Source organism: Mya arenaria, chromosome 16 (genome assembly GCF_026914265.1).
Source record: "Mya arenaria isolate MELC-2E11 chromosome 16, ASM2691426v1".
Classification (NCBI taxonomy): domain Eukaryota; kingdom Metazoa; phylum Mollusca; class Bivalvia; order Myida; family Myidae; genus Mya; species Mya arenaria.
In genome coordinates, this window is record NC_069137.1 from 31,733,658 (window position 1) to 31,748,691 (window position 15,034).

The following is a 15,034-nucleotide window of genomic DNA, read 5'->3' on the forward strand; positions in this document are numbered from 1 at the left end:
ATAAATAAAAGATAATTGCAGATGATCACGAAACAGGGGCGCCATGCAGGCAATGGCTACTGGTGGCTAAGAATGAAGAAAGCTTCCCTAAGATGCCACATATTTCAAAGATCCAAAATGCAAGATGTTTACCACCCGGAATTACATTTAAATGAATACCAAAAGAAATTAACGGAAACAGCATGTCACGAGACAAACCTGTGTATACAGTTGGGTATAATATGATGGCACGTGTTGTTCTCATCATGTGCGTATCGTTACGTTACCTTAAGTATGGACTCATGATATCCATAGTTACTAATGCTCATTTGGAAACACTTTACAAGTCACGGTTTCGCATTTGTGAAATTTGTGATCATAGTTTCACAAGTACAAGTATTGTAACATGAAATTACTGTAATTGAACGTCTGGGTTAGCAATTAAATTGAACTTTTTAAATCACAAATATATTGAAAAAATGACCAATAAAGCTGTTGAGTTTGAAATAGTTAACTACTAAAAGTGATTATTAATCATCAGGCTCGAGCAAAACATCTTGGTATGGTTTATTTTGCAAGGCGTCGTTCTGTCCTACATGAAGACATGAATAATTAGCACCGGCACCGTCCTCCTGCTCGCTATTGTATTTTAAATTAAAGACGGATTCCTTTTTAACACCTTTCAATTAAAGATTTAAACTAAACGATTCCCTCGTAATTCCTTGTATCTGTTTTTGTATGACATTTCTTGGATTGTTGTCCACAGTGCAGGACACGCTTTCTTCAACTAAAGTTTTGTAATAGTTCGTACATAAAAATCTTAGAACTCATCGAATTGAGTGCTCTGTGTACAAGCATATCGTACAGCGGATGTTACGTTTTAAATCCTAGTAAACGAGCACGTGTTACCTTTATAAAAACCATCACTTTGATCTTGTGGATTTAGAAGTTTTAAAAACAAAAAACTCAATACACTAGTGGTAATATACAGCTTTTTTATAATTATAAACACTAAAATAACACCGGGAAGTCATCGACACTGCGATATATACAGCAGAGAGTGCCTTAACTTCTAATTAAAATAATTACATGGATATTTTTTTCTAAGGAAGATAATAAAGAGGTGACTACTGTGTAATTATAGTTTGGCACTGGAAGTTTCCTTGATACGTAAACCTATAATTTAATTAACGGCACCGCGTCTGGTATACACATATCCACACACGGTGTCTTAAGATATTAGTGTTAGATTGCTTTATGTTAGCCCAAGAAAAATATTCAAACTAAGACTAGACACGTACATTTAAAACGATTAACTGTAATTGTGGCACAATTAACATTCCGGAAGTGACCTCGTCGCAGCAATATTAGCGTCTATATGGCTGACATGCTCCTCTCCAGACCTTGTTACGTCACTACCGGTCTAAATTACTCACTCAATGCGGTATGTATACAGTACGAATCCTTTATTCTTGACTTCTCGTCATGATGATGATGATGATGATGATGATGATGATGATGATGATGGTGGTGGTGGTGGAAATGGTTGTGGTGGTGATGGTGGTGATGGTGGTACTAGTTCATCATCATCATCATCATCATCATCATCATCATCATCATCATCATCATCATCATCATCATCATCATCATCATCATCATCATCAAAACCAGTACCACCATCACCACTACCACCACCACAACCATTTCCACCACCACCATCACCACCATTACCACAAACATGTTGTAGCAGCTGAAAGAAGAATTTGAGCTTTACTTCCAATGCCACTTGAGCGTACCGTTGTAGCAGCTAAAAGGGAATGTGAGCTTTACTTTCAATGCCACTTGAGCGTACCGTTGTAGCAGCTGAAAGGGAATGTGAGCATTACGTTCAATGTCACTTGAGCTGACCGTTGTAGCAACTGAAAGAAGAATGTGAGTTTTACTTTCAATGTCACTTGAGCTGACCGTTGTAGCAACTGATATAAGAATGTAAGCATTATTTTCAATGTCACTTGAGCTGACCGTTGTAGCAACGGAAATAAGAATGTAAGCATTACCTCAATGTCACTTGAGCTGACCGATGAAGCAACTGAAATAAGAATGTAAGCATTACTTTCAATGTCACATGAGCTGACCGTTGTAGCAACTAAAATAAGAATTTAAGCATTACTTTCAATGTCACTTGAGCTTACCGTTGTAGCAACTGAAATAAGAATGTAAGTATTACTTTCAATGTCACTTGAGCTGACCGTTGTAGCAGCTGATTTAAGAATATGAGCTTTACTTTCAATGCCACTTGAGCTGACCGTTGTAGCAGCTGATTTAAGAATATGAGCTTTACTTTCAATGTTACTTGAGCTTACAGTTGTAGCAGCTGAAAGAAGAGTGTGAGCTTTACTTTCAGTGCCACTTCAGCTTACCGTTGTAGCAGCTGAAAGAAGAGTGTGAGCTTTACTTTCAATGCCACTTCAGCTTACCGTTGTAGCAGTTGAAAGAAGAGTGTGAGCTTAACTTTCAATGCCACTTGAGCTTACCGTTGTAGCAGCTTATAGAAGAGTGTAAGCTTTACTTTCAATGTTACTTGAGCAAACCGTTGTAGCAGCTGAAAGAAGAGTGTGAGCTTTACTTTTAATGTCACTTAGGCTAACCGTTGTAGCAACTGAAATAAGAATGTAAGTATTACTTTCAATGTCACTTGAGCTGACCGTTGTAGCAGCTGATTTAAGAATATGAGCTTTACTTTCAATGCCACTTGAGCTTACCGTTGTAGCAGCTGATTTAAGAATATGAGCTTTACTTTCAATGTCATTTGAGCTTACCGTTGTAGCAGTTGATTTAAGAATATGAGCTTTACTTTCAATGCCACTTGAGCTTACTGTTGTAGCAGCTGATTTAAGAATATGAGCTTTACTTTCAATGTCATTTGAGCTTACAGTTATAGCAGCTGATTTAAGAATATGAGCTTTACTTTCAATGTCATTTGAGTTTACCGTTGTAGCAGCTGATTTAAGAATATGAGCTTTACTTTCAATCTCACTTGAGCTTACCGTTGTAGCAGTTGATTTAAGAATATGAGCTTTACTTTCAATGCCACTTGAGCTTACCGTTGTAGCAGCTGATTTAAGAATATGAGCTTTACTTTCAATGTCATTTGAGCTTACCGTTGTAGCAGCTGATTTAAGAATATGAGCTTTACTTTCAATGCCACTTGAGCTTACCGTTGTAGCAGCTGATTCAAGAATATGAGCTTTACTTTCAATCTCACTTGAGCTTACCGTTGCAGCAGCTGAAAGAAGAGTGTGAGCTTTACTTTCAGTGCCACTTCAGCTTACCGTTGTAGCAGCTGAAAGAAGAGTGTGAACTTTACTTTCAATGCCACTTGAGCTTACCGTTGTAGCAGCTGAAAGAAGAATATGAGCTTTACTTTCAATGCCACTTGAGCTTACCGTTGTAGCAGCTGAAAGAAGAGTGTGAGCTTTACTTTCAATGCCACTTGAGCTTACAGTTGTAGCAAATGAAAGAAGATTGTGAGCTTTACTTTCAATGCCACTTGAGCTTACCGTTGTAGCAGCTAAAAGAAGAATGTGAGCTTTACTTTCAATGCCACTTGAGCTTACAGTTGTAGCAAATGAAAGAAGAGTGTAAGATTTACTTTCAATGTCACTTGAGCAAACCGTTGTAGCAGCTGAAAGAAGAGTGTGAGCTTTACTTTTAATGTCACTTGAGCTCACCGTTGTTGCAGCTGAAAGAAGAATGTGAGCTTTACTTTCAATGCCACTTGAGCTTACCGTTGTAGCAGCTGAAAGAAGAGTGTGAACTTTACTTTCACTGCCACTTGAGCTTACCTTTGTAGCAGCTGAAAGGTAATGTGAGCTTTACTTTCAATGTCCCTTTAGATTACCGTTGTAAAAGCTAAAAGGTAATGTGAGCTTTACTTTTAATGCCACTTGAGCTTACAGATGTAGCAGCTGAAAGAAGAATATGAGCATTACTTTCAATGTCACTTGAGCTTACCGTTACAGCAGCTGAAAGGGAATGTGAGCTTTGCTTTCAATCTCACTTGAGCTTACCGTTGTAGCAGTTGAAAGGGAATGTGAGCTTTACTTTTAATGTCACTTGAGTTTCGCGTTGTAGCAGCTGAAAGGGAATTTGAGCCTCACTTTACATCTCACTTGAGCTTACCGTTGTAACAGCTAAAAGAGAATGTGAGCTTTTCTTTTAATGTCACTTGAGTTTCGCGTTGTAGCAGCTGAAAGGGAATTTGAGCTTTACTTTCAATCTCACTTGAGCTTAATGTTGAAGCAGCTGAAAACAGAATGTGAGCTTATCGTTAAATGATACCCATGTGTCTCAACTCCCGGTCTAACGAAGTGCAGAAAACCTGTCGGGAAATGATATGTGTTTTTCCTGCATAAAACATGTGTATTTACGAGACGTTGACTAATGCAAAACTATAATTAAAGGAGACAATCGACATTTTACATTGAATTTGTAACTTTCCACTAAACTATTAGCTAAATGCATTAGAGGTTTCTAAATGGAGAAACTTGGTAAATTAAATTGATTAAACAAGCAAGAGAAAAATCCCCCTGCGCATTAATAGCATTACTGTCATTAAACTTAATTTCACTTGCACCGTGATTACTATTACAAAAATGCGAAGAATCCATTACAGAAAACTTAAGTTTAAAGGTATAATAAACATGCGCTTGAAGGTATATATATGTTTTTGTACATTTTTACCGCGCCACGTGGTCATGTGCACGGTTCAGTATGCAAACTGACGTCACTAGTCAGCCTGACGTAGCTATTCCGAACTATATGCAATGTCCGTTCTGCTCGGGGTCGGGGATGCTCCCTATGAAGTGGAAGCGTCGTTCGGCATATCTAAGCACATTATTTGATCAGATATGGGCCAAGGCATTGAGTAACTCCATGAAGCCAAGACAATGGTTGGCAGGCCAAGGCATCGGGTGTTCCCATAAAGCCAAGACAGTGGTGTTCAGACCAGGCATAGAGTGCCAATGATGTTCAGGCTATGGCCTAAGCCAAAACAATGGTGTTCAGGCCTGGGCCTATAGTGCCAATGTTATTATGGCCAGGGCCTAAGCCAAGACAATGGTGTTAAGGCCAGGTCCTAGAGTGCCAATGATGTTCAGGCTATGGCCTAAGCCAAAACAATGGTGTTCAGGCCTGGGCCTATAGTGCCAATGTTATTATGGCCAGGGCCTAAGCCAAGACAACGGTGTTAAGGCCAGGTCCTAGAGTGCCAATGATGTTCAGGCTATGGCCTAAGCCAAAACAATGGTGTTCAGGCCTGGGCCTGTAGTGCCAATGTTATTATGGCCAGGGCCTAAGCCAAGACAATGGTGTGAAGGCCAGGTCCTAGAGTGCCAATGATGTTCAGGCCAGGGCCTAAGCCAAGACAGTGGTGTTCAGGCCTGGGCCCATAGTGCCAATGATATTATGGCCAGGCCTAAGCCAAGACAATGGTATTCAGGCCAGGGCATAGAGTGCCAATGATGTTCAAGCCAGGGCCTAAGCCAGGATAGTGGTGATTAGGCCTGGGTCTAGAGCGCCAATAATGTTCAAACGAGGGCCTAAGCCAAGCCAAAGTTTGCAGGGCATGGCCAAGAGTGCCAATGATGTTCAAGCGAGGGCCTAGGCCAAGCCAAAGTTTGCAGGGCAGGGCCAAGAGTGCCAATAATGTTCAAACGAGGGCCTTAGCCAAGCCAAAGTTTGCAGGGCAGGGCCAAGAGTGCCAATGATGTTCAAACGAGGGCCTAAGCCAAGCCAAAGTTTGCAGGGCAGGGCCAAGAGTGCCAATAATGTTCAAACGAGGGCCTAAACCAAGCCAAAGTTTGCAGGGCAGGGCCAAGAGTGCCAATGATGTTCAAGCGAGGGCCTAAGCCAAGACAATGGTGTTCAGGCCAGGGTCTATAGTGCCAATGATATTATGGCTAGGACCTAAGCCAAGACAATGGTGTGCAGGCCAAACCGTAGAGTGTCACAATGAAGCCACAACAATACAGAAATACACTGCATAGCTATATATGTTCTTTTAACCATATATTTTCTAGGAAACTTAAACTAATGCAATATTGAGGAAAGCTAAGAAGAAATATACTCTATCTATTTTATCCGCCATACTAGTTTTCAATTGACCGTTAAATTTCCATGTTATGAAACCCACATGTGCGGAAAAGCTTCAAATTGTTGATTGACGAGTTCTTAAATAAAGGTTTTCTCAGAGATTGGAAAAAAATATGGACATATAATGGAATGTTGGTATTTTAGAGAGTACTTTTAAGCAGAAACGTGAATCCAACTCACGTGTCATTTCTAAAGGTGTATGTTTTAACAGTAGCTGTACTTTCCAGTGGTAAACATTTCGTATATTTCAAAAAGTGTATTCGATCTAGAAAGAGCTATTAAGCTTTTCTTCTCGATGGTGGAAACATATGTGAAGCTCTCTTTTTTATTTTATTGCCTATTAAATGAATTATAGAGATAATAAATATTGATGAAAATCGTATGCTGTATTTTTGTAAATAAAGCATTTGCAGGTATGTTAAGAAAACGCCCCCTGAATACATCAAAACTTTCAATTGAAGAATTCTACCTACACAAACCTGCATCAGTACGGCATATGAATGTTAATAGTTCTTAGTTCAAACTCGTGCGGTGCTTCAAGTATCTTCTGTACTATAGTGCATGTTTAGAATGAATTAGTGTCTAAAGTATTATGATGATATAGTATAATGATATAGTATACTACTATTATATATAATTCTTCAAATACCACTGATTTCGCATTGAAGACTACGAGGTACAACAATTTGTCACTGGAGAATCCCCCCTCTCCACCTCCTCCCCCCACACCCAATTTTGTTAATGTCTTAACATGGCCCCCTGCAATGTCCCTTTATACACTGTCTTTTTCAGTTCGTTATAATTGGATGGACGTTCTGTTCATATAAGTCTTTGTCTCTTTTCAGATGAACCGGCCGATACAAGTTAAGCCGGCGGACAGTGAAAGTAGAGCCGGTGAGTTACTTCCCTTATGATAATGTTTATTAAATAGTAGAAAGGGAGTATTAATAGCATGCTTGGGACAGTGACAGAATTTCTGTTATGCATATGCAAGCTATATCTTTAAGTAGTTTTACCTGAATAATTTCGAATTTCAAAAGTTTGAAGTGAACGACATTTCCGGCAATTGTATTTGCTAAAAATACCTAATTTCACAAAGGAACGTGAAAGAGCAAAAACCGCCTCACAATCTCTGAGCGATTGTTTGTGCAGCGCTTTCACTTCCGGAATGGGTCGGATGCCTTCTGTCATCATCGATTAGCGCAGCGGAAAGAAAACAGCCAGCGATCATTAAAGAAATTTTAAACACGGGATGGTTTTCAAGCGTACTGTAGTAATTATTAGATTTTCTGCATTTTGCATCTCGCATGTGGCTATGCCGTAGCATTTTAAAGCCCTCTCTCTCAGAGAAAACGTAAACAACGGTACCTGTAAGTTCAGTGAACACCTGCGCATTGAATGTGCGGTATCTTTGAGAATGCATCTTCTGTCAACTGCTGATAAGATTAGGTATCTTGTACTTGCATAAAACAAAGACAATTATTCAAATTTTGTTCTCACAAAAAAAAACACTTTTTTATTGTCATTTTATGAAAATACTTTAAGATTGAGATAGCAACTGACTCAAATAAAAGTAACTTTGATGAAAAAAAAAACAATCGGAGAACCGTTGCATGTTTCCATGCAATCACGCACGTAAAGTAATTACACAATAAAACCTGACAATTCTACGTATCAAGTTTCTCTTTGAAAAGTTTTATTGGAAACCAGAAATCAATACATAATTTAGAGCAGTTTCCATGCGCTCTTATCTAAGTTATAAACTGATTTTTTGCTAATGATAAACGCTACTGAAATTACGCCTTTTTATTTCAACCTAATTAATTATCTCCGGAGGAGCACATCACTATGTGTTGTGGAATTTTCTAATGTGATTGCATTGCCATGACAACGTGAAAGTGACTGAGGACAATGCTATCGCAGAATGGCACCATCCCTATTGGAGTCAACAGTTGATGTACAACCATTTATGCTTTGAGTGGTTTTAATTTTGCGGCGAAAAATGTACAGATGTTTCGCGAAGTAAATAGGAGTTATGGGGAGATTAGAAATGCTTCTTGCAAGTGTACGTATACGTGTTAACTACACGTTTAGAGCGTTTTTCACGATGTTGTCGGTGTACATTTTACACATTTATACTTGGTCTATAGCGCACAATTTGCTATCTGCATCACACACGAGTATGTGGATGATCGTGCAAAGTGTCTATACATGTATTCATCAGTCGTACATAGCTGTAATGACATACTCAGGTTTGTTCGAATATCCCTGGGCTTTAAAGAGATTCTGGGGGAAAAGGAACATCCAACTGCATCGTGATGTACGTGCAAGAAAATATACACGTATAAAAATACAAAGGTGATTGCATATACCAGTAATCCGATAATTATATATTCTGCCACATTTTTTCATAGTAGAGTGGCTTTGCAAGGAAATGACTAAATTACTTCCAGCAATTCTAACAAACTTAGAACACGCCGGTAAACATGCGGAGTTTCGTCAATTGCTTCGACTGATAGCCGTAAACAAGTTTCCGTTTAACAACATATCATTCTTACTACTGCTTGAAAAAAAAATTGATAGAGAGGTAACCTGTGATATAAAAAAAATAATAGCAAAGAGGTTACCCGTGCCGCTGTGCAACCGAAAGTAGGGTGTTTTTATTGAATTTTACATATGTTTTTGACAAATTATTGCATTTTGTATAAATATGATACATAAATGAATACAGGCAATATTTATGGTGTGTACATAATCAAACCAGTGGTTCATTTAAGCCCACAAAACATGCAGAGGCGGTGGGCGAGGCAAGACTTTTCGATATCGTGTAGCTTATTGTGGAGTTGCAGTAATTGAAAAATGGGCACATTACAAAAAAAGACATAGCTGTAACATTCTAGTGTTTCGTGGTATACTTCTTTTGCACATGACACACCTTTCATTAGTAGAATGAACATTAACTGGATTGTTGTCCATCGCCGATTTGTTTTCAGCAGAGAATGACCGGTGCATGTGCAAAAACGGTACCTTTTCAGTAGATTTCGCAAAGAGGGTACCGATATGGATACGCACCGTGATACAGATCAGTCCATTCCGATACAAAACCGACAACTCCCTTCCGGTTACAATGCCGAAAGCTCCCTTCCAGTTACAATACAGAATACTCCCTTCCAGTTACAATACCAACTTCTCCCACCCGGTTGCAATACCGAATACTCCCTTCCAGTTATAATACCGAATACTCCCCTACAGTTACCAAAACCGAATACTCCCTTCCAGTTACGAATACTCCTCTCCAATTACAATACCGTATACTCCTTTCCAGTTACAATACCGAATACTCCCTTTCAATTATAATACCGAATACTCCCTTCCAGTAACAAAACCGAATACTCCTTTCCAGTTACAATACCGAATACTCCCTTTCAATTATAATACCAAATACTCCCTTCCAGTAACAAAACCGAATACTCCTTTCCAGTTACAATACCGAATACTCCCTTCCGGTTACAATACCGAAAACTCCTTTCCAGTGACAATACCGAATACTTCCTTCCGGTTACAATACCGAATACTCCCTTCCAGCTACAATACCGAATACTTCCTTCCGGTTGCAATACCGAATACTCCTTTACAGTTACAATACCGAATACTCCCCTACAGTTACAATACCGAATACTCCCTTTCCGTTACAATACCGAATACTCCCCTACAGTTACAATACCGAATACTTCCTTCCGGTTGCAATACCGAATACTCCTTTCCAGTTACAATACCGAATACTCCCCTACAGTTACCATACCGAATACTCCCTCCAGTTACAATACCGAATACTCTTTTTCGACTACAATACCGAATTTCCCCTTCCGGATACAATACCGAACAACCCCGTTCGTAAACATTACCGAATACTACCTACAGGAAACAATAACGAATACCCCCATCCGGAAAAACTACCAAACACGAGTTGTATCTCTATTGTAAATAATACCGAGTTACAATACTTTCGGATACAAAACCGATTTTCCTCTTTCGGAATCGAAACGGAAGACCAAACACGTCACCACAGGACAAAACGAGTATCACAAACAACAACACGTCAATCCCAACACGTCACACCAACCACAACACGTCACCCCAACCACAACACGTCACAATAACCACAACACCTCAAACAAACCATATCACGTCACACCAGCCACAACACGTCACACCAGCCACAACACGTCACACCAGCAACAACACGTCACACCAACCACAACACGTCACAACAACCACAACACGTCACAACAACCACAACACCTCAAACAAACCATATCACGTCACACCAGCCACAACACGTCACACACACCAGCCACAACACGTCACACCAGCAACAACACGTCACACCAGCCACAACACGTCACACCAACCACAACACGTCACAACAACCACAACACCTCAAACAAACCATATCACGTCACACCAGCCACAACACGTCAAACCAGCCACAACACGTCGCACCAGCAACAACACGTCACACCAGCCACAACACATCACACCAACCACAACACGTCACACCAACCAGAACACGTCACACCAAACACAACACATAACCCCAACCACAACACGTCACATCAACCATAACACGTCACACCAGACACAACACGTCTCCCCAACCACAACAAGTCATACCAACCAGTACACGTCACACCAGCTACAACACGTCACACCAGCCACAACACGTCACATTAACCATAACACGTCACCCCAACCACAGCAGGTCACACCAACCACAACACGTCACATCAACCATAACACGTCACCCCAACCACAGCAGGTCACACCAACCACAACACGTCACACCAACCAGAACACGTCACACCAATCACAACACGTAACTCCAACCACAACACGTCACCCCAACCATAACACGTCACACACCACAACACGTAACCCCAAACACAACACTTCACATCAACCATAACACGTCACACCAAACACAACACGTCACCCCAACCACAACAAGTCACACCAACCATAACACGTCACACACCACAACACGTAACCCCAACCACAACACGTAACCACAACACGTCACACCAAACACAACACGTCACCCCAACCACAACAAGTCATACCAACCAGAACACGTCATACCAGCCACAACACGTCACACCAGCCACAACACGTCACATTAACCATAACACGTCACCCCAACCACAGCACGTCACCCCAACCACAACAAGTCACACCAACAACAACAGGTCACACCAACCATAACACGTCACACCAACAGCAACATCTCACACCAACCACAACACGTCACCCCAACCGCAGCACGTCACCCCAACCACAGCAAGTCACACCAATCACAACAAGTCACACCAACCATAACACGTCACACCAACAACAACATCTCACACCAACCACAACACGTCACCCCAACCGCAGCACGTCACCCCAACCACAGCAAGTCACCCCAACCACAACAAGTCACACCAACCATAACACGTCACACCAACAACAACACCTAACACCAACCATGACACGTCACCCCAACCACAACACGTCACACCAACCACAACAACTCACACCAGCCATAACACGTCACACCAACCATAACACGTCACACTCAAAACAACACCTCACACCAACCATAACACGCACCCCAACTACAACAATTCACACCAACCACAACAAGTCACACCAACCATAACACGTCACCCCAACAACAACAATTCACACCAACTACAAGTCACACCAACCATAACACGTCACACCAACAACAACAAGTCACACCAACCATAACACGTCACACCAACCATAACACGTCACACCAACAACAGCATCTCACACCAACCAGAACACGTCACACCAACCAGAACAGGTCACACCAACAACAGCACGTCCCACCAACCATAACACGTCACCCCAACCACAACACGTCACACCAACCATAACACCTCACACCAACCAGAACACGTCACACCATACAAAACACGTCACCCCTACCACAGCACGTCACACCAACCATAACACGTCACCCCAACCACAACACGTCACACCAACCAGAACACGTCACACCAGCTACAACACGTCACACCAGCCACAACACGTCACACCAACCATAACACGTCACCCAAACCATAACAAGTCACACCAACCACAACACGTCACAGCAACAACAACAGCTCACACCAACCATAACACGTCACCCCAACCACAACAAGTCACAACAACCATAACACGTCACCCCAACCACAACAAGTCACACCAACCACAACACGTCACACCAACCATAACACGTCACCGACCACAACAGGTCAAACCAACCATAACACGTCACACCAGCCACAACAAGTCACACCAACCACAACAAGTCACACCAACCATAACACATCACCAACCACAACACGTCACACCAACCATAACACGTCACCAACCACAACAGGTCACACCAACCATAACACGTCACCAACCACAACAAGTCACACCAACCACAACACGTCACACCAACCATAACACGTCACCAACCACAACACGTCACACCAACCATAACACGTCACCAACCACAACAGGTCACACCAACCATAACACGTCACACCAGCCACAACAAGTCACACCAACCATAACACGTCACCAACCACAACAGGTCACACCAACTATAACACGTCACACCAGCCACAACAGGTCACACCAACCATAACACGTCACCAACCATAACACGTCACACCAGCCACAACAAGTCACACCAACCATAACAAGTCACACCAACCACAACAAGTCACACCAACCATAACACGTCACCAACCACAACAAGTCACACCAACCACAACAAGTCACACCAACCATAACACGTCACCAACCACAACACGTCACACCAACCACAACAAGTCACACCAACCACAACAAGTCACACCAACCATAACACGTCACACCAGCCATAACACGTCACCAACCACAACACGTCACACCAAACACAACAAGTCACACCAACCACAACAAGTCACACCAACCACAACAAGTCACACCAACCATAACACGTCACCAACCACAACACGTCACACCAACCACAACACGTCACACCAACCACAACAAGTCACACCAACCACAACAAGTCACACCAACCATAACACGTCACCAACCACAACACGTCACACCAACCACAACACGTCACACCAACCACAACAAGTCACACCAACCACAACAAGTCACACCAACCATAACACGTCACCAACCACAACAAGTCACACCAACCACAACAAGTCACACCAACCACAACAAGTCACACCAACCACAACACGTCACACCAACCACAACAAGTCACACCAACCACAACAAGTCACACCAACCATAACACGTCACACCAACCATAACACGTCACCAACCACAACACGTCACACCAACCATAACACGTCACCAACCACAACAAGTCACACCAACCACAACAAGTCACACCAACCACAACAAGTCACACCAACCATAACACGTCACACCAACCATAACACGTCACACCAACCATAACACGTCACCAACCACAACAGGTCACACCAACCATAACACGTCACCAACCACAACAAGTCACACCAACCACAACACGTCACACCAACCATAACACGTCACCAACCACAACACGTCACACCAACCATAACACGTCACCAACCACAACAGGTCACACCAACCATAACACGTCACACCAGCCACAACAAGTCACACCAACCATAACACGTCACACCAAACACAACACGTCACACCAACCATAACACGTCACCAACCACAACAGGTCACACCAACCATAACAAGTCACACCAACCACAACAAGTCACACCAACCATAACACGTCACCAACCACAACACGTCACACCAACCACAACAAGCCACACCAACCACAACAAGTCACACCAACCATAACACGTCACCAACCACAACACGTCACACCAACCATAACACGTCACCAACCACAACAGGTCACACCAACCATAACACGTCACACCAGCCACAACACGTCACACCAACCATAACACGTCACCAACCACAACAAGTCACACCAACCATAACAAGTCACACCAGCCACAACAAGTCACACCAACCATAACACGTCACACCAACCATAACACGTCACCAACCACAACAAGTCACACCAACCATAACACGTCACACCAACCATAACACGTCACACCAACCATAACACGTCACCAACCACAACAAGTCACACCAGCCACAACACGTCACACCAACCATAACACGTCACACCAACCATAACACGTCACCAACCACAACAAGTCACACCAACCATAACACGTCACCAACCACAACAAGTCACACCAACCATAACACGTCAAGCCAACCCCTTTGCGTCAAGCCAACCTTATCACGAGACGCCAACCACATCACGTCAAGCCAACCACATCATGTGACGCTTACCACATCGAGTAAAGCCAACCACATCACGTCAAACCAAAAATAACACTTCACACCAACCACATCACTTGACGCCAGCCATTACACGTCACTTCAACCACATCACGTCAAGCTAACCACATCATGTGGCGCCAACCATACCATGTCACGCCAACCACAACACGTCACCCAACCACAACACGCCAAGCCAACCACATCACGTGACGCCAGCCATTACAACAACCACATCACGTGACGCCAACCATTACACCAACCACACCACGTCACATAAACCACAACACTTCACGCCGACCACAACGCTACATCCGAATTTAGAACAAACGCTACTTACGAACTTAGGGCCATTTTTTCCGTTTAATTGAATACTTTTCCGCTAAAAAACTTTTCCGCAAAAAACACAGCCTCGTACAGTACGGCTCTCATCTGCGCTACTGTGGCATTATCGACCATTGTTAATGATTCTTCTCGATTTGTCGTGTATTCGCTTCATTATTGTTGT

The 15,034-nt window shown here is 42.4% G+C and overlaps 1 protein-coding gene across 7 annotated transcripts in view; it reads left to right on the forward strand.

The window, feature by feature from the left end:
• Nucleotides 1-15,034, forward strand: part of LOC128221959 (CUGBP Elav-like family member 3-B) — a 156,186-nt gene that overhangs the window by 106,660 nt on the left and 34,492 nt on the right. For all 7 annotated transcript variants that reach the window (XR_008259036.1, XM_052930677.1, XM_052930678.1 and 4 more), the window contains one exon: nucleotides 6,978-7,026. Coding sequence is in view for 6 of the 7 variants with exons in the window: in XM_052930677.1 (XP_052786637.1) it covers nucleotides 6,978-7,026 (49 nt within the window). In the remaining variant the exon portion in view is untranslated. The remainder of the gene's footprint in view (nucleotides 1-6,977; nucleotides 7,027-15,034) is intronic.